We start from the raw sequence: 27,416 nt of genomic DNA, 5'->3' as shown, positions 1-27,416 counted from the left end.
AAAAACTCTTATTCAAGTAGGCCTTGATGCTGTCCAAGAGTTCTATATCATTTCCCATCAAAAGTATGTCATCTACATATAGTATGAGAAATGCTACAGAGCTCCCACTCACTTTCTTGTAAACGCAGGCTTCTCCATAAGTCTGCGTAAACCCAAACGCTTTGATCATCTCATCAAAGCGAATGTTCCAACTCCGAGATGCTTGCACCAGCCCATAAATCGAGCGTTGGAGCTTGCACACCTTGTCAGCATTCTTAGGATCGACAAAACCTTCCGGCTGCATCATATACAACTCTTCCTTAAGGAAACCATTAAGGAATGCCGTTTTGACGTCCATTTGCCATATCTCATAATCGTAGAATGCGGCAATTGCTAACATGATTCGGACGGACTTTAGCTTCGCTACCGGTGAGAAAGTCTCATCGTAGTCAATTCCTTGAACTTGTCGATAACCCTTAGCGACAAGCCGAGCTTTATAGATGGTCACATTACCATCCGCGTCTGTCTTCTTCTTGAAGATCCATTTATTTTCTATGGCTCGCCGTTCAACGGGCAAGTCAGTCAAAGTCCATACTTTGTTTTCATACATGGATCCTATCTCGGATTTCATGGCTTCTAGCCATTTGTCGGAATCCGGGCCTGCCATCGCTTCTTCATAGTTCGAAGGTTCACTGTTGTCTAACAACATGATTTCCAAGACAGGGTTGCCGTACCACTCTGGTGCGGAACGTGTCCTTGTGGACCTTCGAATTTCAGTAGGAGCTTGATCAGAAGTATCTTGATCATCATCAATAACTTCCTCTCTAGTCGGTGCAGGCGCCTCAGGAACATTTTCTTGAGTTGCGCCATTTTCCGGTTCAAGAGTTAATACTTCATCAAGTTCTACTTTCCTCCCACTTACTTCTTTCGAGAGAAACTCTTTCTCCAGAAAGGATCCATTCTTGGCAACAAAGATCTTGCCTTCGGATCTGAGGTAGAAGATATACCCAATGGTTTCTTTAGGGTATCCTATGAAGACGCATTTTTCCGATTTGGGTTCGAGCTTTTCAGGTTGAAGTTTCCTGACATAAGCATCGCATCCCCAAACTTTTAGAAACGACAGCTTAGGTTTCTTCCCAAACCATAATTCAAACGGTGTCGTCTCAACGGATTTCGACGGAGCCCTATTTAAAGTGAATGCGGCAGTCTCTAAAGCATAGCCCCAAAAAGATAACGGTAAACCGGTAAGAGACATCATAGATCGCACCATATCTAATAGAGTGCGATTACGACGTTCGGACACACCATTACGCTGAGGTGTTCCAGGCGGCGTGAGTTGTGAAACTATTCCACATTTTCTTAAGTGTGTGCCAAACTCGTGACTCAAGTATTCTCCTCCACGATCTGATCGTAGAAACTTGATTTTCCTGTCACGTTGATTCTCAACCTCACTCTGAAATTCTTTGAACTTTTCAAAGGTTTCAGACTTGTGTTTCATTAAGTAGACATACCCATATCTACTTAAGTCATCAGTGAGGGTGAGAACATAACGATAGCCACCGCGAGCCTCAACACTCATTGGACCGCACACATCAGTATGTATGATTTCCAACAAGTTGGTTGCTCGCTCCATTGTTCCTGCGAACGGAGTCTTGGTCATTTTACCCATGAGGCATGGTTCGCACGTGTCAAATGATTCATAATCAAGAGACTCTAAAAGTCCATCTACATGGAGCTTCTTCATGCGTTTGATACCTATGTGACCAAGGCGGCAGTGCCACAAGTATGTGGGACTATCGTTATCAACTTTACATCTTTTGGTATTCACACTATGAATATGTGTAATATTACGTTCGAGATTCATTAAGAATAAACCATTGACCATCGGAGCATGACCATAAAACATATCTCTCATATAAATAGAACAACCATTATTCTCAGATTTAAATGAGTAGCCATCTCGTATTAAACGAGATCCCGATACAATGTTCATGCTCAAACTTGGCACGAAATAACAATTATTGAGGTTTATAACTAATCCCGTAGGTAAATGTAGAGGCAGCGTGCCGACGGCGATCACATCGACCTTGGAACCATTCCCGACGCGCATCGTCACCTCGTCCTTTACCAGTCTTTGTTTATTCTGCAGCTCCTGCTGTGAGTTACAAATATGAGCAACGGCACCGGTATCAAATACCCAGGAGTTACTACGAGTACCGGTAAGGTACACATCAATTACATGTATATCACATATACCTTTTGTTTTGCCGGCCTTCTTGTCCGCTAAGTATTTGGGGCAGTTCCGCTTCCAGTGACCCTTCCCTTTGCAATAAAAGCACTCCGTCTCAGGCTTGGGTCCATACTTTGACTTCTTCTTCCCAGCAGCTTGCTTGCCAGGCGCGGCAACTTCCTTGCCGTCCTTCTCAAAGTTCTTTTTACCCTTGCCTTCTTGAACTTAGTGGTTTTATTGACCATCAACACTTGATGTTCCTTCTTGACTTCTACCTCTGCTGATTTCAGCATTGCAAATACTTCAGGAATGGTCTTTTCCATCCCCTGCATATTGAAGTTCATCACAAAGCTCTTGTAGCTTGGTGGAAGCGACTAGAGGATTCTGTCAATGACCACATCATCCGGGAGATTAACTCCCAGCTGAGTCAAGCGGTTATGTAACCCAGACATAGTGAGTATGTGCTCACTGACAGAACTATTTTCCTCCATCTTACAGCTGAAGAATTTGTCGGAGACTTCATATCTCTCGACCCGGGCATGAGCTTGGAAAACCATTTTCAGCTCTTCGAACATCTCATATGCTCCATGTCTCTCAAAACGCTTTTGGAGCCCCGGCTCTAGGCTGTAAAGCATGCCGCACTGAACGAGGGAGTAGTCATCAGTACGTGTCTGCCAAGTGTTCATAGCGTCTTGGTTCTGTGGGACGGGTGGATCACCTAGCGGTGCTTGTAGGACATAATCTTTCTTGGCAGCTATGAGGATGATCCTCAGGTTCCGGACCCAGTCCATATAGTTGCTGCCATCGTCTTTCAGCTTGGTTTTCTCTAGGAACGCGTTGAAATTGAATACAACGTTGGCCATTTGATCTACAAGACATATTGTAAAGATTTTAGACTAAGTTCATGATAATTAAGTTCATCTAATCAAATTATTAATGAACTCCCACTTAGATAGACATCCCTCTTCTAGTCATCTAAGTATAACATGATCCGAGTTGGCTAGGCCGTGTCCGATCATCACGTGACACGGACTAGTCAACGTCGGTGAACATCTTCATGTTGATCGTATCTTCTATACGACTCATGCTCGACCTTTCGGTCTTCTGTGTTCCGAGGCCATGTCTATGCACATGCTAGGCTCGTCAAGTCAACCTAAGTGTATTGCGTGTGTAAATCTGTCTTACACCCGTTGTATGTGAACGTAAGGATCTATCACACCCGATCATCACGTGGTGCTTCGAAACGACGAACTGTAGCAACGGTGCACAGTTAGGGGAAACACTTTCTTGAAATTATTATGAGGGATCATCTTATTTACTACCGTCGTTCTAAGCAAACAAGATGCAAAACATGATAAACATCACATGCAATCAAATAATAATAGTGACATGATATGGCCAATATCACATAGCTCCTTTGATCTCCATCTTGGGGCTCCATGATCATCCTGTCACCATCATACTCATCGACATGTAAGTTGTGATTCCTATTACAATAGCATGAACATCTCATACATCACATATAGATCATTCATCATTCATCACAACTTTGGCCATATCACATCACATAGCATACCCTGCAAAAACAAGTTAGACGTTCTCTAATTGTTGTTTGCATGTTTTACGTGGCTGCTATGGGTTTCTAGCAAGAACGTTTCTTACCTACGCAAAGACCACAACGTGATATGCCAATTGCTATTTACCCTTCATAAGGACCCTTTTCATCGAATCCGATCCGACTAAAGTAGGAGAGACAGACACCCGCTAGCCACCTTATGCAACTAGTGCATGTCAGTCGGTGGAACCTGTCTCACGTAAGAGTACGTGTAAGGTCGGTCCGGGCCGCTTCATCCCACGATGCCGCCGAATCAAGATAAGACTAGTAACGGCAAGCATATTGAACAAAATCAACGCCCACAACTACTTTGTGTTCTACTCGTGCAAGAGAACTACGCATAGACCTAGCTCATGATGCCACTGTTGGGGAACGTTGCAGAAAACAAAAATTTTCCTACGGTTTCACCAAGATCTATCTATGAGTTCATCTAGCAACGAGTGATTAGATGCATCTACGTACCTTGTAGATCGCGAGCGGAAGCGTTCAAAGAACGGGGATGATGTAGTCGAACACGACGTGATTCAAATCACCGATGATCTTAGCACCGAACGGACGATGCCTCCGCGTTCAACACACGTACGGGACGGGAGACGTCTCCCCCTTTCTTGATCCAGCAAGGGGGAAGGAGAGGTTGATGAAGATCCAGCAACACGACGGCGTGGTGGTGGATGCAGGGCATCACAGTAGCAGGGCTTCGCCTATACTACGAGAGAGAGACGTGACGGGGAGAGAGGGAAGCACCAAAGGCTGAGGTCTGAAATCCCTCCTCTCCCCCACTATATATAGGAGGTCCAAGGGGGGGGGGGTGCGCAGCCTAGGAGATCCAATCTCCTAGGTGCGGCGGCCAGGGGAGGGTTTCCCTCCCCCCCAAGGCACCTCGGGGTGCCTTCCACCACTTGGACTCCTCCGTGGTGGAAACCCTAGGCGCATGGGCCTAGTAGGGCTGGTGCCCTTGGCCCATATAGGCCAAGGCGCACCCCCTACAGCCCATGTGGCCCCCCGGGACAGGTGGCCCACCCGGTGGGCCCCCGGGACCCCTCCGGTGGTCCCGGTACAATACCGATAACCCCGAAACTTGTCCCGATGGCCGAAACAGCACTTCCTATATATAATTCTTTACCTCCGGACCATTCCGGAATTCCTCGTGACGTCCGGGATCTCATCCGGGACTCCGAACAATATTCGGGTTACTGCATATACATATCTTCATAACCCTAGCGTCACCGAACCTTAAGTGTGTAGACCCTACGGGTTCGGGAGACAAGCAGACATGACCGAGACGACTCTCCGGTCAATAACCAACAGCGGGATCTGGATACCCATGATGGCTCCCACATGCTCCACGATGATCTCATCGGATGAACCACGATGTCGAGGATTAATCAACCCCGTATACAATTCCCTTTGTCAATCGGTATGTTACTTGCCCGAGACTCGATCGTCGGTATCCCAATACCTTGTTCAATCTCGTTACCGGCAAGTCACTTTACTCGTACCGTAATGCATGATCCCGTGATCAACCACTTGGTCACCTTGAGCTCATAATGATGATGCATTACCGAGTGGGCCCAGTGATACCTCTCCGTTATATGGAGTGACAAATCCCAGTCTCGATCCGTGTCAACCCAACAGACACTTTCGGAGATACCTGTAGTGCACCTTTATAGTCACCCAGTTACGTTGTGACGTTTGATACACCCAAAGCACTCCTACGGTATCCGGGAGTTACACGATCTCATGGTCAAAGGAAAAGATACTTGACATTGGAAAAGCTCTAGCAAACGAACTACACGATCTTTGTGCTATGCTTAGGATTGGGTCTTGTCCATCACATCATTCTCCTAATGATGTGATCCCGTTATCAATGACATCCAATGTCCATAGCCAGGAAATCATGACTATCTGTTGATCAACGAGCTAGTCAACTAGAGGCTTACTAGGGACATATTATGGTCTATGTATTCACACGTGTATTACGATTTCCGGATAATACAGTTATAGCATGAATAAAGACAATTATCATGAACAAAGAAATATAATAATAATGCTTTTATTATTGCCTCTAGGGCATATTTCCAACAAATAGATGTGTCATGACTTAAAGTTTCATATTGTATAACTTTAGCATGGCAGATGTTGATATTTTTTCATATAAATACGGTCAAACTTTGTGAAGTTTGACTTCAGATAATTCTAATATGCAGAGTAAAAAGGACCGGAGGGAGTACTCCCTCTGTTTCAAAATAATTGAAGGTCTAGGATTCTTCTAAGTTAAACTTCATCAAATTTGACCAAGCCTATATAAAAATATATTACAAAATCAAACTTATCCCATTACTTTAATTATGAAATGTAGTTTTCATATTATAAATCTTTTCTTCTAGAAATACTCCCTCCGTTCCAAATTACTCGTCGCAGAAATGGATGTATATAAACTATATACATCCATTTCTGTGACGAGTAATTTGGAACGGAGGGAGTAACTTTTAGAAAAGATAAAAGGAGTTTTGAAAAGTTTCAATTGTTTCAATCATTGATGATCTAAATTGGCATGTCTTTAAAATGAGATTTAATTATTCTCTTTCCTCTGACCTAAAATAGATTATCATCTATTACCATGGTACTCCCTAATTGAAGGTCTAGGATTCTTCTAAGTTAAACTTCATAAGTTTGACCAAATTTATAATATAAAAAAGTACCGACATCTACAAAATCAAATTTATCCCATTAGTTTAGTTATGAAATATATTTTCATATTATATATATATATATATATATATATATATATATATAGTGTTACTATTCATCACCCAGGGTGCAGAATAAGTTATTCTTCACCCGAGGTAATTTTACGATTATTTCATAAACAAATTACGTTTGAAATGAAAATAGTTACATTCATCTTCATTCAGCACGTAAAATTTGGCATAAGAAAACAAATATATAGGTCATAAGATCAAAAAATGCATTTTATGTATTTTTTACACTGCGTTTTTACGTTTGTAATTTTACCTAACATAAAATATTTTTTACGGCGACTATATATTTTCTTACGATCTATTTTTACGTATAAAATAAGACAAAATTTACGGAACATAAAATTATGGTGCATTGCTATTAAAATAGAGGGGGGTGAAGAATAACTATCCCTTACCCAGGGTGACGAATAGCGATATCTATACATACATACATACATACATACATATATATATATATATATATATATATATATATATATATATATATATATATATATATATAGTAAGTCTTTGTGGATATTTCTATACACTTGGTAAAAAATTACTGAGTTTGACTTTGGAAAATCATGTCTCAATTATTTTGTAACGGAGGGAGTATCTACTGAGAGTTGATCGCTATTATATATTCTTTTTCTTTAACTCACCTTTTTTTTTAAAAAGACTTGAACTTGGGCTAACTTGTTTCATAACAACTAAAAAAGTTTTTTCTAAAGGTTTGACCACCTATCTCCCACGGTAGGTTGTTTTTCTCAAGATTCGTGTTTGATATTCATAGGCGTGGAGAAACAACCATAAAGGGGGTTGTTTCCGATCTGGCCTAGAACCCGGCAATCCTAACCATGAGTTCATGCACCCATGGGCACCCGGCTCAAATGGGTAGGGCATGGGTTACTGACTTCACCCATGGGTAAGAGCATCTCCAGCCGTTGAGCCTTCCAGGAGGCATTTTTTTGCCCCTTGGGGGGCTGCCGGTGAAATTTTTTGTCTGGGGTCGAGAACACATCCACTCGTTGCCCTCCCACGCACCTCGGAACCGCTGAACCGGCTGGCGCTCATCTACTCCTCCGTCAAGCTGCTGCTTCGTCTGCATGTCGAACATCTGCACGTACGTCGGCGGCGGCACCATCATCGACACCGTGAAGGGGTCCGCACCTGGCACGGCGCTGCACATCCCTGGCGGCGCGGGCAGGGCCAGCATGGGCGCGGCGCAGAACCTGGTCACCTGCCTCTACCATACGCAGCTCGCCGGCCGGCCCTGCTTCGTCTCCGTCACCTGGAGCAAGAGCCTCATGGGGCAGGGCCTCAGCGTCGCCGTCGACGCCCTGTCCGGCCAGAGCCTCTGCAAGGCGGACATCAAGCCCTGGCTCTTCTCCAAGAAGAAGGGCTCCAAGAGCCTCGACGCCGACGGCGCCAAGGTCGACATCTTCTGGGACCTCTCCGCCGCCAGGTTCGGCGCCGGGCCGGAGCCGCTGGAGGGCTTCTACGTCACGCTGCTCTTCGACTTCGAGCTGGCGCTCCTGCTCGGCGACATGAAAAAGGACGCCTACCGCAAGACCGGCACCAACCGTCCGGTGCTCAACGCCGCCTTCGTCGCCATGAAGGAGCACATTTACGGCAAGAAGATTTACTCCACCAAGGCGCAGTTCTGCGACAATGGCCTGCCCCCTAGCATCGCGCGCTGGTTCGCGAGAGCGCTCGCCGACTCGACCAACACCGTCTCCCAGTCCGGCCGGGTTGCCATCGAACAGGGCCAGCGCGAGCTGCCGCCCGTGCTCTTCCCCGGACATGGCTTCCGCCTTCAAGTTCAAGAAGTCCGCCTCCTCCGTCGTGGCCAGGCACCAGCCACGGGTCGGCGCAGAGGCCGGAGCTCGGGAGAGCGGGAACCTGGCAAGGGCGGCGCGCGGGACTACTACCTGGATGACGAGAAGAGCAGGGCGGCAGTGCGCGACGAGCATCAGGGGGAGTGCCCGCGGGATCCGACAGGAGAGGCTGCGAGCTCGATGGCGCGGTGGAGGCTGGCGGGGAGGGGGCCGGAGAGGCGGTTGCCGGCGAGGTTCGGGAGGGCCGCAACGAGGGAGAGAGGTTGGGGAAGGCTGCGGCGAGAGAGAGAGAGAGGTTGGGGAGAGCGGGCCGAGTTCGTGGGAAGGCACGTGGGTGGGCCCCGGAGAAAAAGGTGAGGAGAGAGGGAGTGGGAGGCTGACGGCGGGCCCAACCACATGTAAAACACTCTCTCTCCTCCCCCAGCTGCCCCCCCCCCCCCCCGGATCCTGGGAATGGGATGGGAGTGTCGGCGGTAGTTTTAGCCAAATCCGACGATTTTTGTGCTCCTGGGGGCGCGAGTGGAAACTTTTTTGGCCGCCGGCGTTGGAAAAGTGCTCTTGGAGGCTTTCCTGGGGGGACGGATGGAGATGCCCTAACCCTATTAATTGTGGGCAGGGTATGGGCATAACTTCATATCCATGGATAATCCGGCTAACTATTATTACTAATTGATACATATTTTAAATTATATAACACGTATTTTTATGAAAATATACACTATGTACACTCTATAATGGGTAGTAAATTTGTGCACTTATTTAAAGACAAGCCAATGTACAACAAGTAGGCCGGAAGTCCAAGACTAGCAATTTTTTTCTCAGGAGGCGCTTAGAGCAAGTACAATAGTGTGACATAAGCAGGTCATAAGGACTAAAATATTATATCTTTACTTAGTTGGAGGAGAGAGAATAGAAGAGAGAAGGGAAGCGGGCTGTAGAATAAAAGCCGGCTAGCACAAGACCCAATCCATTTTGTGAGAATGTATGGTGGGCCAGCTATTAATAAAGTATTACATATTTAAATCTTACTATTATACAAGCCGGTTATTAGGTTGAGTCTACATGGCAACTTCTTATAGCCAACTGTTGGCTATATTATTAATCATGCTCTTAACGGGAATGACTACTTGACGGGTACCCTCTTGTGGGGAAAATCCAAAGAGCAGTACAAGGAGGCCCCACTGCACCACATGGTGCACCCCACCACTTCCACATGTCGCGTGGTGGGCACATTGCACGGGAGAATGGATTTATTATTTTCTTACAAAAAATTGATTTTTCTTTTCATTTTAGGTTTTTGGATTTTGCTTGGTTTTCATGGTTTCTTTTGTCTTTTTTCCTCGCGTGAAGCACACCGTGTGAAAAAACATGCAGCTGTGCTTTTCAAAAATTATAAAGCACAGTTTTGCTTTTTTAAAAATTAAAAAGCACAATAGTGCTTCCGCGAGAATGAAAGTTGTACTTCTCAAAAACTAAAAAACATAGTTGTGCTTCCAACCTTTTTTTGGTTCCCTAAAAAAAGTAGCTTTTTTGGAAAAGGACCAAATATATTATAAAGATTCGCTAGAAGTATAGAGCACCTCAAACGTAATAAAAAAATGCATCAAGATCCATGGCCCATTGAACAACCATTGCTGCCGCAACGAGCCCTAAGGACCGCCCAGAGCCGTAGTAGTCACCACTTTTTTTTTGCAACGAACTCGGGGAGCTTTATTGCATGGTTAATATATGATTACAATCTGCACGTAGGCTTCTAAGGAGAACGGATGGACAACCCTTTAGCCAACAGTCTGAAACCAGTAAGGAGCAGGCCCGTTTGGCACATAGGTCCGCCATAGTATTAGAATCCCTCGGGACACATCTATCAGAAAAAGAGATAAAACTTGAAGACTTCTCCCCAATATCATCTAGAATAGGCGCAATAGTTGACCTCAAACTGTCGAGGTTGACAACCTCTAAACAGTCCACTTTCATCAGCATATGTGAGAAACCACGCAGCTGAGCGAAAATGACTCCCTCACGTAGAGCTAAGGCCTCCGCAATGAGGGGGTCTGTCACCCTGGGAAAGACTTACTCCATGCTCCCATGAACAATAGGTGAGATCGAGCTATCACACCCCCTCCCGCACACCGAGCTTCGTTGTTGATAGCACCGTCCGTGTTGATCTTGATCCACGTCCGTGTTGATCTTGATCCACCCCGCATCAGGTGTGCGCCACTGAGCTCCTGTCACACCACGCGTGGGCTTCGGCATATCAAGCATAATAAGATCATCGCGAACTATTTTTATCGCCTGCACCGGATCATATGACACCTTGTCACGAGTCCAACGATTTCAATCAAACCATATCGCATGCATAACAGTAATTATCTTGCATCTATCTTGGTCTTCGATGATATCGTCCATCAACACATCCCTTGCCCAAGTGGCAGGGTGTAGCCTTGGTAATTTCAAGCCTAAGAAATCTTGGACTGCTGTCCAAAACAATCTGGCATGTGAACAATGTATCAATGCATGTCGCAAGTCTTCCACTGAAGCCTTGCATAAATCACACACTGCTGTCGTCCGAATATGACGATGCTGGAGAGTAGCGTAGTCCGGTAGAATTCCACGCAAGACCCGTCACCAGAAAACACGGACTCTCGGAATAACCTTAAGTTTCCACAAGGCGATCCACATGGGTCTATCTGAAGTTGAAGTCTCCGCTATCGTTCCTTCCTCTAAAGCTGAACGCTCTTTCCAAGTCACTAGAGCACGATAAGCCGTTTCAATAGAGTAGACACCGGACCTCTCCAAGTCCCAAGCAAGAGAATCCTCTCCACCAGCCGATCTCAATGGTATATTCAAAATTGTATCCACATCTGGTGCAAGAAAATTCCTTCGAATTAAATCCACATCCCATGTACCATTCTCGTGATCAATTAATTCAGAGACACGATGTATAGGATCGTTCCCAATATGTCCCATAGGCTTGAGAGTAGCCGTGTTTGGTATCCAGCGATCTGTCCAGATGGAGATAGATTCGCCGTCCCCAACTCTCTTGATCAACCCTTGCTCCAACCTCCAACGCAACTCGTCCTGATATAATCGCTTTCCACGTAGCACACGCCGAGCGAGGTGTTGTAGCTTCCATGAAACTGCAGTTAGGGAAATATTTGCCTTTCAAAACTCGCGAGCACAAGGAGTCAGGGTGTGTCATTAGCCGCCACCCGTGCTTGCCGAGTAGAGCTAGATTAAAAAGCTCAAAGTCACGAAATCCCATGCCACCTTCTGTTTTCGGTACAGAGAGATTCTTCCATGACAGCCAATGAAGAGATCTCCTGTCAATGTCACTGCTCCACCAATATTTGGCCATAGAAGAGGTTAATTGTGAGCATACCCCCTTGGTCAGTTGAAAGCAAGCCATGCTGAAAGTAGGGATGGCTTGGACCACTGATTTGAGCAGTACCTCCCTCCCAGCACACGCCAGGTTCTTCTCTGACCAACATTGCATTTTACTCCGGCTTCTCTCACAAATGTGAGAAAAACTTCCACCTGTGATCCTCCCGACCGCTGTTGGTAAACCCAAGTAACGTTCAGTAAATGCCTCGACAAAAATTCCTAGTGCCTGTTTAATCTCTGTCCTTAGCGGTGGTAACGCATTAGGACTGAAACAAACTGCACTCTTGTCCCGGTTTACCGCCTGTCCAGAGCAGGCAGCATATATCCTGAGAATATCATTCAATCTATTTGCACTTTCCACCTTTGCATTCATAAAGATTAAGCTGCCGTCCGCGAAGAGCAAATGATTAACCCAAGGCAAGTGAACACTCACCTGATACCTCGATCTATATATGCACCGCCATAGTAGTTCATTAAGGATGTGAGGCCCTCTGCACATAATAAGAAAGAGAAAAGGAGATGCTGGATCCCCTTGTCGCAACCCTCTGGAGGGTGTGAAAAACGGCAAAAGCGAACCGTTTACCTTGACTGTGAATCTGACGGAGGTGACACACTTTATAATGAGACGCACAAACTTGTCACAGAACCCAGTCTGACCAACATCGCCTCCAAATAATGCCATTCAACACGATCATAAGCTTTCAACATGTCGAGTTTGACAGCACAAGAGGCTTGTTTACATCGCTTCTTTTTCTTCATTACATGTACGCTTTCATAAGCTACCAGGACGTTGTCAGAGATCAACCGCCCCGGCACAAAAGCACTTTGTTCCTCCCCAATTATCTCATCCATTAGCCCACGTAACTTATTAGTGATCGCCTTCGCTGCAATTTTGTACAGGACCGGGCAAAGAGAAATTGGTCGGTATTGAGATATCTTTTGGGGGGTTCCGTACCTTGGGAATGAGAGTAATGGTTGTCTCATTTAGGCCCAACAGCAGCTCCCCCCCCCCCCCCCCCCCTCCTTCAAAAAATCGAGCACGGCCGCCGTAACATCACTGCCTAGGACCTCCCAGTGTCGCTAGAAGAAACCAGCTGTAAAACCGTCCACACCTAGCGCTTTAGACGGCGCCATCTGGAAAAGAGCATTGCGTACCTCCTCTGCCGTGAAATCCTTCTCAAGTAAACCGTTCGTAGCATCATTTATACGTGGCGAAACAAATTGCAATAGATTTGGCATATCATTGTATCCCTGGGACTGATAGAGGTTCTCGTAAAAATCCATAACCTTGGCCTCCACCTCATCAGGATCATCACAGACCGAGCCATTAGCTCTCTCCAAGGAGACAATTCTATTGCTGCGACTGCGTTGTGCTGCCTGAGATTGATAGTACTTTGTGTTTCGGTCTCCTTTGTGCAGTCAGTTAACTCTTGACCGTTGCTTCATCCACACCTCTTCTTGTCTTAAAATTTCTTGCAGTTGAGCCGCCATCCTGAGTTCTTCCGTGTTCGGCCCCCTCCCAACAGAGGCTGCTCGCAATCGCTCCAACTATTTTTGAAGCTTTTTTCTTTACCTTTTTAGCAATATTTCCAAACTCGCGGTCACCCCATGACCCGAGCCCACTTTGGACAGCTGTAAGTGCGTGCACCACACCCTCCAAACCCTCTCGGCCACGATCTGAAGAACTTTTTTTTCGATCTGAAGAACTTGACACCGGCGTACATACAAAAATATCCGTATTCTCTGGTTGGAGATATTTATAAATGTAATGTTCAATTATCCGACCAACCATATTCATTACATTGGAGTTTGACTACGAATGGTTCGTTCTCGGTCAAATCCTTCTATTTGGATCTTATAAACGCTGGCCCAATACCGAGATCTATTCATATCTGGAAAGTTAAGGTCCCCTTGCGCATTACAATATTTATATGGTTTGTTCACAAGCAAGTGATCCTTACCAAAGATAATTTGTTAAAACGACATTGGGTAGGCAGTTCACGATGTTGTTTTTGTGATAACAATGAGACGATCCAACATCTTTTCATTGATTGTCCCCTAGCCAAATTATTGTGGAGAACAATTCATATGGCTTTCAACATTGTCCCTGCAGTTAGCATTGCAGCGTTGTTCGGGGCATGGTTAGCTGGGGTGGAACATAATACCGCGGCCCGTATTCGAATTGGAATATGTGCACTACTATGGGCTATATGGAACTGCAGGAACGACATGATTTTTAATAGACAATAATTTACAACCTTCTTGCAGGTTATCTTCAGAGCTACCGCATGGATCCGTACGTGGTCCTTACTCACTCCTATGGACTCCAGGGAGCCGCTGGTTACTGGGTGCAACCAATGGAAGATGGTAGCTCGGGCTATATTCAACCGGTTTGGATGGCGGTCGCTTAACAAAGTAGGAATCTAGTTCTAGTCCTTTATCTTCCACCGGTTGTAATTTTGAGCTCCTTTTGTCTTGATGCTCCTTTTGCGAGCTGTAATACTTTGAATACTGTTTGCTTTGAGACTTTTAATAATATGGCTGCATGCATCTTTCAGATGCAGAGCCTGGGGGCACGCCAAAAAAAAGTAGGATACATCTTAGGTAAAACCGGCCCCTTTTTTAGGCCAGTAGAACACAGATTAGATACAAAATCACTTGTACAGATCGAACAAAAAAACAGGCGAATTCCCTGCTGGTGTTGCTTCATATACAAAAACCACTTCAGATTAGAGGCCAGGAGAGGGTACTAGCACTGCCATGCTCCATCCTGTGAGCCTCATCATCCTCATAATCCACCGCGTCTCCCCTATCCAGATATATCACCATCACCCAGACTACAACCCCCGCTTCACCCTCACCCAGACACACCAGCAACCACCCATTTCTGTGCACAGCAAACAACACCATACTACTCTCGCTCTTCCAAAGACACAACAGCCTTTCGTAGTTCCGTGTATCATCAGCATATGAAGATTTTGTCAGCCACCAAGATATCTGCTCTCCTCCTGGTACCATCACCATATGGAAAATCTGTCAGCTACCAACAAGTCCCACACTATTGGACACACACAGCACAAGAGAAAAGAGACTTCCTGTGCTACACGAGCCTGTCTTTCCTGAGCGATAAACATAGATAGACAATCCAATCCACATGTTCCTCCGGTGGTGTTCCTTCGCCCGCTCCTGCAGGCCAAAAGATATGAGGAATGTGTAGCAGCGCCGGCCATTCACACGTGCGGCTCCTCCTCCTTGCTCTGCCTTTGCAACTGTTCTCTGATGAGCAGAGCCAGAGCTGCCTGCCCCCGCCCTCCTCCCGCCGGTCGAGGCCGGAACGGACAGTGATGAGTGCACGGAGTCATGCTTGTGAGACTCGGATTCGTGGTATTAGCAACCTTCGCCGCGTTCACTCTTAAGCGAGGCAAGGGGCCTAAGAAAGGTACTCCTCTAGTTCTCCACTGCGTCAATAGTTCCTTCTGTTAATCTGAATTTTTCGCTCAAGCTTATGCCTCGCTTCTTTCAGACAATGGCCAAGCGGGCAAGAGGAAGGAGAAGGCTCGGCATACTGGACATGTATGTATATGCATCCCCTGCCGATGACTGGCGCAGTTCAAAGCAAAGAACTACTGGTTGTGCGTGTTGCTCATCCTTCTGTCTGTCCAACTGTTGATTATTTCAGGGGGAGAAAGAGGACGAGGAGGAAGAGGTTAAGACGATCAGCGGCTTAATCAACTCGGCCCCGTCGGTGGACGACGACGATGAGGACGACATGTTCTCGGAGATCGAGAGCCTCCTGGGCGGGGAGATCGACATCCCGATACCGGGCGACAGGTACGACGTCAAGGAGCGGTCCCGTTACAACGCGCACATGGCCAACAACGCCGCCGAGATGGAGCGGCTGCGCGGCCTGGTCAGGGAGCTGGAGGAGCGGGAGGTGAAGCTCGAGGGCGAGCTGCTCGAGTACTACGGCCTCAAGGAGCAGGAGACCGACGTCACCGAGCTGCAGAAGCAGCTCAAGATCAAGACGGTGGAGGTCGACATGCTCAACCTCACCATCAGCTCGCTGCAGGCCGAGAGGAAGAAGCTGCAGGAGGACGTGGCCCGCGGCGCGGCGGCCAAGAAGGAGCTCGACGCGTCCAGGAGCAGGATCAAGGAGCTGCAGCGGCAGATACAGATGGAGGCCAACCAGACGAAAGGCCAGCTGATGCTGCTGAAGCAACAGGTGATGGGGCTCAGGGCCAAGGAGGAGGAGGTGGCCAAGAAGGACGCCGAGATCGAGCAGAAGCTCAAGAAGCTCAAGAACCTGGAGGTGGAGGTGCTTGAGCTGAGGAGGAAGAACAAGGAGCTGCTGTATGAGAAGAGGGACCTCATGGTGAAGCTGGATGCAGCACAAGGAAAAATAACAGAGGTATAGCACCACTCTGTTTCTGTTACTATTACTCTGCAAAGTTTGTAAAGCCTTTTGCATGTTAGTACATGACACAAGAATATTCAGCAGCAGTTTTTTTCTAGCCTAATCATTTGCATGGTCCTAGACGGTCCAAGTTTCTGTGGCAGACTAGCAGTGGTTCTGCTACGTTTGTTGGATTTGTCTCTATCCCTATAGTGTACAGGCCTATCCTCTTAGTTTGTCTCTAGTTCAAAATTAGGATTTTGCTTTTGTTTTCACTTGTAAAATGTAGGAACCTAATGACATGCACTCTCTTTTGTATTGCTTTTTTCCTAAAACAAACAAACAAATCAGTAAGATTCATGAGACGGACCGCAAGTTTTGACTTTGCTATTAAACATGACAGCATGATTTTCACCATAACATTGTTATCTGGGCAAGAAAGTGAACAGTTTGCTCATATCAGGATAAATGCAATTCTCTTCCCTGTTCAGTAGAACAAACAGTCAGCTGAGGTGTTCTTCTATATTGAGAGTTAGTATTTCAGACCCAAATCACAATTCCTGAAGTTCTACAAAGGAAGAATGCTACCTAGTAATTAATTTTTAGCCAAGTAGTATTAGATAGTATATTTAATACTACCTTTTTCATGACATACTTCTCCAATAATGTACTTATGACATATCATCATCATGCAGAGTGATGTAGTTGCCCATGCAAGAGAGGAGATCAACAACCTCAGACACACAAACGAGGACCTGACAAAGCAAGTGGAAGGCCTACAAATGAACAGATTCAGTGAAGTAGAAGAGCTGGTGTACCTGCGCTGGGTCAACGCCTGTCTGCGATTCGAGCTCCGCAACTACCAGACACCATCTGGGAAGATCTCTGCCCGCGACCTCAGCACGAAGCTCAGCCCAAGGTCGCAGGAGAGGGCCAAACAGATGATGCTCGAATTCGGGTCCGAACGAGGCCAGGGCGACACTGACCTTGACAGTGTTTCCTCCGCGCCTTCTTCCCCCAGAAGCGAAGACTTCGACACCGCCTCGATCGACAGCTCTTCCAGCAAATACAGCTTCCTAAGCAAGAGGCCGAACCTGATGCAGAAACTCAAGAAGTGGGGAAGGAGCAAGGATGACGGCAGCTATCTGTCATCCCCGTCGTCGCGGTCCCTGACCAGCAGCTCTCCGAAGAGGAGCCAGAAACCAAAGGGGCCCCTGGAGTCTCTCATGATCAGAAATGCAGGAGATGGTATGTCCATTACAACATTCGGAAAAAGGGACCAAGAATCCGGTGACGCAGATGATGCAAATGTTGCGTCTTCGTTCCAGCTGATGTCGAAGAATGTCGAAGGCTTCGCTGATGAGAAGTACCCCGCTTACAAAGACCGGCATAAGCTTGCGACGGAACGGGAGAAGGCGATCAAAGAGAAGGCCGAGCAAGCCAGAGCGCAAAGGTTTGGTGGTGGCTATAGTTCAGTTCTGGTTCCCTCCCCGAGAGCTGCACTCCCCCCAAAACTCGCTCAAATAAAGGAGAAGAATGCCCCCACAGTTAATTCTGAACCTGGTGAGCAATCTAGTGATATCCCGAACAACCCCCTGGCTGTCACCCAGTTGAAGCTTGCCCAAATTGAGAAGAGGGCTCCAAGAGTCCCCCGTCCACCACCCACAGCATCGGCCGCCGCTGCTTCAGGAGCTACCAGTACTGGGAGTGGTGGACCACCGATGCCGCCACGCCCACCAGGTGCACCTCCTCCACCACCACCTCCAGGGAGACCCGGTGGCCCTCCGCCGCCACCGCCGCCTCCCGGTTCTCTATCCAAGAGCCTTGCTGGTGGTGACAAGGTACACCGTGCTCCGGAGGTCGTGGAGTTCTATCAGAGTCTCATGAAACGTGAAGCCAAGAAGGACACCACCTCTTTGGGATCAAAATCATCGAATGTTTCTGATAACAGAAGCAACATGATTGGAGAGATTGAGAACAGATCAACATTCCTATTAGCTGTAAGTATCTTCAGATGGCCCATCACGCATAAAAATCCTGCCAAATCCATGTCGTCCATCATTAGTGCAGCTCATTGTAGTCAGTAGGTATAACTTCAATATGATCAGCTCATTATGACGAATATTGTCAAAACATGGAATGTTTCAGGTCAAAGCTGATGTGGAGACACAAGGAGAATTTGTTGAGTCCCTCGCGGGTGAGGTCCGAGCAGCAAGATTCGCGAATATCGACGATGTTGTTGCATTTGTACACTGGCTGGATGAGGAGTTGTCATTCTTGGTAAGACCCCATTACTTTATCCATGTTAGATATTGTACTTAGGCTGCACATGATCAACTCCTAAAAAGATCAATTAACCATTTTTTAGGTTGATGAGAGAGCAGTGCTAAAGCATTTCGATTGGCCAGAGAGCAAAACTGATGCATTAAGAGAGGCCGCCTTTGAGTATCAGGACCTGGTGAAACTAGAGAATAAGGCCACATCCTTCGTCGACGATCCAAAACTTCCATGTGAAGAAGCTCTCAAGAGGATGTATTCGTTGCTTGAGAAGTAAGTGCCTTCTCTGAACTAGTATGTTCCAAATAGCATAGTTCTTCAGGGTAAATCAGTAATAATTTTTCAGAAAATAATTGGCAATATTTTTGCGAATTCCAAGATGTTTGTGAGAAGTGTTGGTCTACCCTAAGAATCATAATTTCAGTGAACAAACTAATGTCATATTTCTGGCAGAGTGGAGCAGAGTGTTTATGCACTTCTTCGTACAAGAGACATGACCACCGCACGGTACAAGGAGTATGGAATACCAGTTGATTGGCTATCTGATTCTGGAAAAGTTGGCAAGGTGCACATTTCTAGAGTCTAAAGTCTAAACTACTTATGTTGGCAGTCTTACTTAAAAGAGCATACAATTACTAATTCCTCATGAAGCTGTAGTACAGGTTTCGAGTCAGAATATGAATCAAGATTTTAATCAAAGTTTAATCTCATATGTTGGTTGCAGATCAAACTGGCATCCGTTCAGTTGGCGAAGAAGTACATGGAGAGGGTCACCTCGGAGCTCGACGCGTTGCAGGGCACCGAGAAAGAGCCCAACAGGGAGTTCCTGCTTCTCCAGGGCGTCAGATTCGCCTTCCGAGTTCATCAGGTATATAACTGTCCAAAACTTACATTTCAACAGTATGTGTATATAATTACAGGTAAACTGGAGATATTTCAAATCAAGAACTTACCATTCGCCATTGCGCAGTTTGCCGGAGGCTTCGACGCGGACAGCATGAAAGTCTTTGAGGAGCTGAGAAGCAAGATGAGCAGCACGCAGGCACCCGCTCCACCGGCATCTGACACATAGTGCGGAGTCTTCAGGATTGCGCGCTCCTCCGGTCAGGTTAATTCGGAGGGCACAATTAGTTGGCTAGTTAAACTGTACAAAAGAGAACTGTAAATTCCAATGTTGTCTTAATCAAGTTGTATATGTCAAGTCTACAGGTTCAGATCATACTATAAGCATACCAGGTTTTTTGTCTTAATCAAGTTTGTTTGGTTGGCTGAAATTCTGTAACCGGGCAGTTTGTAAAAAGTGAACCACAGTAATGAGATACTACCTACCTAGTTTTGGCTACTTCCAGTTTGGCAATCTGTTGCAGTTGAGATGCCTGCTCCAGTCTTCAGAGCAAAACTCGTCAGATTAAAATGCCTTGAACTCAATCCGGCTAGCTCCCGGGGATGGGCGGGTAATGCTTAGGGTCGATTGCAATTCAGACAAATCCGGAGAGACTTGTGCTGAAGAAAAGGGATTTTTACATGGCATCGAGGGGCGGAACAGCCGAAAACCAACGTGGTGAGCGAGGCACTGCAGGGCTGAGCCGCCGGACCGACCCTGCGAAAAACAGATGGTGAGCCAGTGGAGAATCCAAGTTATTTAGGTTCCGTGCTCTGAGCCGGAGTGAGAGCCGGGAGAAGGTGGGGTTTGCGGCGGCGCCGTCTGAAGGCCGAGAGAGCGAGAAGAGAACCCACCGCGTGGAATGGGGCGGCTGCGCTCGGTTCTCCGGAGCCGCCTCGGCTTGCGTACGCGCTCAAAAACGACGGAGGCCAGGGAGGAGGCAGGTGGCAGAGCCGCCGCCGGGAGGGGAACCTGGCCGGCGACAATGGCTGCCATGGTGCTACTCTTTTTTTTCTTTCAAATCGGCGGCGTGGACGGGGTTAGTTATGGGCCTTCTTGGCGGGCCAAGAGCACCTCCCACTAAACCAGCCCGCCTTTCCCTCCAAAAAGAAAAACTAAATCAGACACCAGTGTCTCAAAAAAAAATATTCGCTCAAAAGAACAATAAATAAACCAGACACCTACTATGGTGTAGATTTACTAAAAAAGACCAGACCACCTTCCCTCCAAAAATAAATGGTCCACAGACCACGGTGAAGGCGCCACGTAATCCCTAAGATGACATATTTGACTCTTTTAAAATAATTGGTCAAAAAATGATCTCTGCAAAACTTTAACACGATCTAAGTTCATGAATATACCCAGCGTTGCTTCCATGTGCAGCACCATGCTGTCGCGTTGGCATTTGCTGCATGACTAGTCATTAGAGCATTTACAATCAGATTTGTCAAATCCGAACCTTTAAATGCTCGCCAACACAGTCATATCTTATATTTGGTGATATGTATCGAATATCTATATTTCATCCCCTGAATTCATATAAATCATGTAAAAGTTTTTCTGCGTTCTACATACATCACGCTATTCTAAACTAAGTTTTTTTCGTCGAAGATGTCTATCCACAACGTCTGTACCAGGCGTCGGATAAATGTGCGTGTAGGAGGGCTGCGGCTCCTCCTCATCGTCATCCATAGCCGCGGGCATCTCGTAGACGTCTGTGGTGTGCTTCGCCTCTGCCTCTTGCACATGACGTCGCTTGACCTCCGCCGCGAATTCCGATCGAAGGGAATCGAGAATCGCCAGCAGATCCGTGGCCTAGCGTCCCCCACGTCCTCCCCCTCTGCATCCGAAGGTAGCCCCATAGTTATCCAGGCTTCGCACCTTGCCAGGACATACTTACGGAGCTACGGCAGGCGCTCCCGCGTTAGATAAGTTGCCCGACGGCATGGGGCATAGCTGCTAGCGGAAAGTGGCGGACGGCGAGCAGCGATTCCGTGTGGGACCTCATCTTCAATCAAACGCTGCGGACGTGACTGGGCGTTTCATAAACGTCTTAATTTTGGGTTGGATATGAGAGGTGCCAGTTAGCCCTGGCGTCTGAATCCCTTTAAGGAGCCTGTCTGGGTCGCCTTTTTTATAACCGATCAATAATTAAGCCGTATGTCCGGACTTTGAGGCGGGTTTGCGGCTGTAGATGCTGTTAGTGCTTCAAGGTTGCAAAACGTTTGTTCATTGCAGCAGCAACACCAGCGGGCTATGCATATTTTACTGGCTATATCGAGTTAAAGGTTTCTGCACGGTTCATTTGGTACTAAACCTTCCCAACACGGTCAACTTTGTGATTTGACATGTAACATCTTCGACGACTAGCACTGCCGCCTGCCGCGCATTTCTGCTTCACGGCAGCAACCACGAACTCGCCAAAGTTGTGCCGCGCAACACATCGTCGGTACGTGCGTGTACCGCGGTGGATCTCCACGACTCTCCCCGCCAACGTCTCCGGCTGGCCGGACCGGCGTCACCCGAGCGAGCGCTCAAAAAGGAGTGAAGTCTATTTTAAACCTTGAATTCATATGGCTAGTCGGGATCAAACCCTAACCTTTCAATCCCTGAAATCTGTACCCTGTATTTATAGATCCCGATCTATTTTAACCCTGAATCCGGTTATGCCAGTTTGGTGTGCTGGGAAAATATTGATCCCGGCTAGGATTATTCTCTTCTCTCACTGAGTACATGGGTCCACTTGTCATATTCATCTTCTGCTCATTCTCTTCATCTCTCTCTGTAGAAATCACAATGCTCAGGCACAGCCAGCCGGTGTCCACGACAACAGGGAGCAAGGAGTGGTGCATGTCCTCGTGAGTGTGCAACGGCAAGGGAGCGCCTCCTGCCAGCCTCCCTCGACATGGCCGCACCGCCTTGCCTCGCCATGCGCCAGGCCATGGACAAGAGAATTCGGGGGTGTTCCACCGTCAGCCCCTCCTTTCTGTTGGAGTTAAAGATGGCATAACCCGGCGTTGATGTGTGTCTTGGGTCCGTTGACTAACTAAGTCAAGTAGCAACCTAGTGCACGTCCCAGTGGATTGACAAAAGGAGATCGTGCTACTAGGAATCAAGGATCAAGGCAGCCGGAGTTAGTGCTAGCTTTGTACTACGTTGTCGCCGGCCAGGAGAAGCTTCGTCGTCGTCGTCGTCACACCGTCGCCGTGGCTATGCAGCTTGTGTGGCACCATGTAAGCACACAGGACGTTAGTGTTGCTATCATTCATCCACCTGCGCCGGCCAGTCGTGGTGCTTGCTGCTTGGTGAGGTGAAGCTCTAGCTCTTCATCGCCATCTTCTCCTCCGCGAGGAGGATGAGGAGCCAGCAAGTGCGGCACTCGGCCAAACCCAACACGACTCGCTCGCCATTCCCCGCCGTCTCTCCGCCGTAAGCAGCACGCGGGCTGGCTTGGAGGGAAGGAGCAGCACGCGCCAATGGCAGGGCGGAGGCCGTTTAGGAACACGAAAACTGCAACGGTTGTTCTACGGGACGGCAGCAGGCCTGGGCGCGACCATCGACGGGCTGCTGCAGGCGTTCGCGTACATCAAGTTGTCCGGCTCCAGTGCATAGAGACGGCAGTTCAACTGCTTCGTCTGCCTCAACAAGTTCGCCGCTAACCAACGCCTCCGCCGTTCTGCGGCCGCCCGTTCCACCATTTTAGGAGAGAGAGGAGAGGAATTGTGGATAAGGTGGAGACTGAAGAATGGAAATGACATGTGGGACAGTGTTGTAAATGAGAGTACAAATTAAATCCGGTCGGGATCTAGTGCGCCAAACAGGTTCAAGGTTGAAATAGATCAGGATCAGTGAGTAGAGGGTACCAACTTCAGAGATTGAAAGGTTAGGATTTAATTTAGACGAGTCGTATGAATTCAAGGTTTAAAATAGACTTCACTCTCCAAAAGGATACCGCCCCTGCGAACAGTGCCGCCGGCGCAACGACAAAGCATGTACGCATGCCTGCCCGGCCACCCGTCGGCCGTGGCCTGCCTGGCATCGCCGTGTCAGTGTCACACTCAGCCAGCGCCTCGAACCGTCGCCCCCGCCGCACACGTGCCGCACCAGATGCCCACTCAACGGCATCACGCCAGCAGCATATCCTGCCGTGCCGCCGGTAAAAACTAGACCCGATCCGCAGAGCACGGTGAATGTAGACACCCCGGCCGTCGCCGCACACACGTCGCGCATGCACGGTCGGCGCCCCGGCCACGTGCCCGCGCGCCCGCGTCCCTCTCCGCCCCTTTAACTCCTTGCCCCGCCATGCCGTCTCCTTCTCCCCCAGCTCGGCCTAGCTGCCACCACTCTTCCTCCTCCTCCTCCTCCTAGTCCCGGTCACAGCCTCCTTCCATGGCGGATCGGCACGGCGAGGGCGGCGTGGCCTCGGCGCGGCGGCCGGGGCGCACGGACCTGGACGACCCGTCGACGACGCTGCTGCAGCGCGTGCAGGCGCACCTCCCGAACGCGACGCAGGTGGTGGGCCTGCTGACCCTGCTGCTCGCCGGCGCGGCGCTGCTGGTGCTGGCGGGGCTGACGTTCACGGGCGCCGTGGTGGCGCTCGTCTTCCTCGGCCCGCTGGCGCTGCTGACCAGCCCCATCTGGGTGCCGTTCTCCTTCGCGCTCCTCGTGGTCGTCGTGGCCGCGCTCTCCTTCGTCGGGTTCGCCGTGGCCGCGCTCGCCGCGGCCACCTGGGCGTACCGGTACTTCACGGGGCGGCACCCCGTGGGCGCCGACCGCGTGGACCGCGCCCGCAGCCGCCTCGCCGACACCGCCAGCCACGTCAAGGACTACGCACGCCGCGAGTACGGCGGCTACCTCGGCAACCGGACCAAGGACGCCGCCCCCGGCGCCTAGGCGCCGCGCGTGCGTGCGTGCACGTCGTGGCTAGATCGTTATTACGATATGCTCTTCTCTCTTTGCGTCTCTGTACTCTCCCAGCTGTTGGTGATCACGTCGTCTTCACGTGTATGAACTACTATTAGTTTCGTTTGATTGTTCGTTCTTCTCTCGTGTTGCACTGTTTAGTCAGATCGATCGATGGTCATAAGGCGCACGTCCGGCGATCATGTTGATTAATTCCGGCGATGAACTGGTCGTGCACTGGCGCTGTAGGTAGATCGTGTTGGACCGACGGCCATCTTGGCCACGCACTAGCATAGACTGCATAGTGGTGCAAGAAATGTATCGGTTACACACTTATACTCGGATGCAGAGTTCTTCAGTTACACCTCGGTTGCAGAGTTCTGCAGAGGAAACTGCAGGGGATTCAGAGCCTTGGGGACGAAGGAGGAGAGAGGAACAGGGTAGGTCTGGCAACACAATGTCGACCGATCGATGCCTCACGTTCAGCTCATAAATATCGTATACAGATTTTTCATGTGGTATACATCCGTCGTCATAAATGTAGTGTGGACCCCCTAAAAAATGTAGTGTGGACATTTTTCATGTATATACATCGGGACGACATTTTTCATGTAAAAATCCGGACGGCGCTTTTCATCGACTTATGTTTTTCTTTCTTTATTAATACTAGCTAAAAAGCCCGTGCGTTGCAACGGGAAATAAAACATAATACATGCTCTTAATTTAACAACCATCATTCATGATCACAATAGATTTATTTCTTTTATTTTTGTGAGGCATCATATTTGTGTTGGCGTTTATCCTTCTCACCCTCGTCAACAATGGCCTCGGTGTTTATATAAAATAATAAAAAACGTGTGTTGAATATGGTTATTCTAAGGCATCTTTCTCTCCCTCCCTCCTTTCTTTCTTCCTCTCTCGCTTTTTCTCACTCTCGTGATGTAAAATTTATTGTTTTTTTCAGCAACATTTTTGAGAAGTATGCATGTGTAGTTATCGATGTTCTTTTTTCATATACGGTTATAGTGAGGTGTTTATTTGCAATCCGGATCGTCGCCGTATGAAAAAAAATCTTGTGCTATAAATTATAAGTTTGCTTCTATAATAATATTTTAAAAATATTTAACAGGTAAAATTAACATCAAATTTAGATTCCACATATTTTTCTAATAAAATTTCATATATAATATGTTAAAATCAAAATTACGGTTTTAAAAATAGAGATAATTTAGAAAATCGTTTGTTTGACTTAAATATATTCCAAAATAATATTTTAAATACTTAACAGGTAAAAGTAATCTTATATTTGTTGAAGAATGTAGTAATTTCAAAAAAATTCCTACGCACACGCAAGATCATGGTGATGCATAGCAATGAGAGGGGAAAATGTTGTCTACGTACTCTCGTAGACCGGCAACGGAAGTGTTGACACAACGTAGAGGAAGTAGTCGTACGTCTTCCCAATCCGACTGATCCAAGTACCGAACGTACGACACCTCCGAGTTCTGCACCCGTTCAACTCGGTGACGTCCCTCAAGTTCTGATCCAGCAAAACGTTGAAGAAGAGTTTCGTCAGCACGACGGCGTGATGACGGTGATGATATTCTACCGACGCAGGGCTTCGCCTAAGCACCGCTACAATATGATCGAGGTGGAATATGATGAAAGGGGCACCACACACGGCTAAGGAACGATCACGAGGATCAACTTGTGTATCATGGGATGCCCCCTTGCCTCAGTATGTAAAGAAGGGAGAGGGGGAGGTGCGGTTGCCCCTATGAGTGCGCCTGGAGGAGTCCTACTCCAACCGGGAGTAGGACCCCCCCTCTTGCCTTGTTGGAAAAGGAAGGAGGAAGGAAGAAAGAGAAAAGGGGGGCGCCCCCCCTTCCTTGTCCTATTCAGACTAGGGGGAGGGGGCGTGCGGCCTGCCCTGGCCGGCCCTCCTCTTCTCCCTTATGGCCCATATAGGCCCAATAACCTTTGGAGGGGTTCCGGTAACCCCCCGGTACCCCGGTAAAATCCCGATTTCACTCGAAACGTTTCCGATATCCAAATATAGGCTTCCAGTATATCAATCTTTATGTCTCGATCATTTAGAGACTCCTCGTCATGTCCGTGATCACATCCGGGACTCCGAACAACCTTTGGTACATCAAAACACAAAAACCCTAATTACGATCGTCACCGAACTTTAAGCGTGCGGACCCTACGGGTTCGAGAACTATGTAGACATGACCGAGACACGTCTCCGGTCAATAACCAATAGCGGAACCTGGATGCTCATATTGGCTCCTACATATTCTATGAAGATCTTTATCGGTCAGACCGCATAACAACATACGTTGTTCCCTTTGTCATCGGTATGTTACTTGCCCGAGATTCGATCGTCGGTATCTCAATATCTAGTTCAATCTCGTTACCATCAAGTCTCTTTACTCGTTCCGTAATACATCATCCTGCAACTAACTTGTTAGTTGCAATGCTTGCAAGGCTTGAGTGATGTGCATTACCGAGAGGGCCTAGAGATACCTCTCCGACAATCAGAGTGACAGATCCTAATCTCGAAATACGCCAATCCAACAAGTACCTTCGGAGACACCTGTAGAGCACCTTTATAATCACCCAGTTACGTTGTGACGTTTGGTAGCACACAAAGTGTTCCTCCGGTAAACGGGAGTTGCATAATCTCATAGTCATAGGAACATGTATAAGTTATGAAGAAAGCAATAGCAACAAACTAAACGATCAAGTGCTAAGCTAACAGAATGGGTCAAGTCAATCACATCATTCTCCTAATGATGTGATCCCGTTAATCAAATGACAACTCATGTCTATGGTTAGGAAACATAACCATCTTTGATTAACGAGCTAGTCAAGTAGAGGCATACTAGTGACTCTCTGTTTTTGTCTATGTATTCACACATGTATTATGGTTCCGGTTAATACAATTCTAGCATGAATAATAAACATTTATCATGATATAAGGAAATAAATAATAACTTTATTATTGCCTCTAGGGCATATTTCCTTCAGTCTCCCACTTGCACTAGAGTCAATAATCTAGATTACACAGTAATGATTCTAACACCCATGGAGCCTTGATGCTGATCATGTTTTGCTCGTGGAAGAGGCTTAGTCAGCGGGTCTGCAATATTCAGATCCGTATGTATCTTG

At 47.5% G+C, this 27,416-nt stretch overlaps 2 protein-coding genes across 2 annotated transcripts; both read left to right on the top strand.

Moving 5' to 3' along the window:
* The first annotated feature begins 14,853 nt into the window (after nt 1–14,853).
* On the top strand, nt 14,854–19,799 carry CHUP1 (Hydroxyproline-rich glycoprotein family protein). Its single transcript, XM_048694686.2, has 9 exons — nt 14,854–15,226; nt 15,311–15,360; nt 15,467–16,195; nt 16,876–18,180; nt 18,329–18,460; nt 18,549–18,730; nt 18,911–19,022; nt 19,182–19,325; nt 19,428–19,799. Exons 1-9 carry the CDS (start codon nt 15,148–15,150, stop codon nt 19,527–19,529), a joined length of 2,835 nt encoding a protein of 944 aa, XP_048550643.1. The 5' UTR covers nt 14,854–15,147; the 3' UTR covers nt 19,530–19,799.
* Nucleotides 19,800–23,547: 3,748 nt separating this feature from the next.
* LOC125530280 (oleosin G-like) lies at nt 23,548–24,369 on the top strand. Its single transcript, XM_048694675.2, has one exon. It carries the CDS (start codon nt 23,730–23,732, stop codon nt 24,231–24,233), a length of 504 nt encoding a protein of 167 aa, XP_048550632.1. The 5' UTR covers nt 23,548–23,729; the 3' UTR covers nt 24,234–24,369.
* The last annotated feature ends 3,047 nt before the right edge of the window (nt 24,370–27,416 follow it).

Source organism: Triticum urartu, chromosome 1A (genome assembly GCF_056163025.1).
Source record: "Triticum urartu cultivar PI428250 chromosome 1A, HENAU_Tu73, whole genome shotgun sequence".
Lineage (NCBI taxonomy): Eukaryota > Viridiplantae > Streptophyta > Magnoliopsida > Poales > Poaceae > Triticum > Triticum urartu.
The sequence above is the reverse complement of the archived record's forward strand: the minus strand, read 5'-3'. Positions and strand labels throughout refer to the sequence as shown.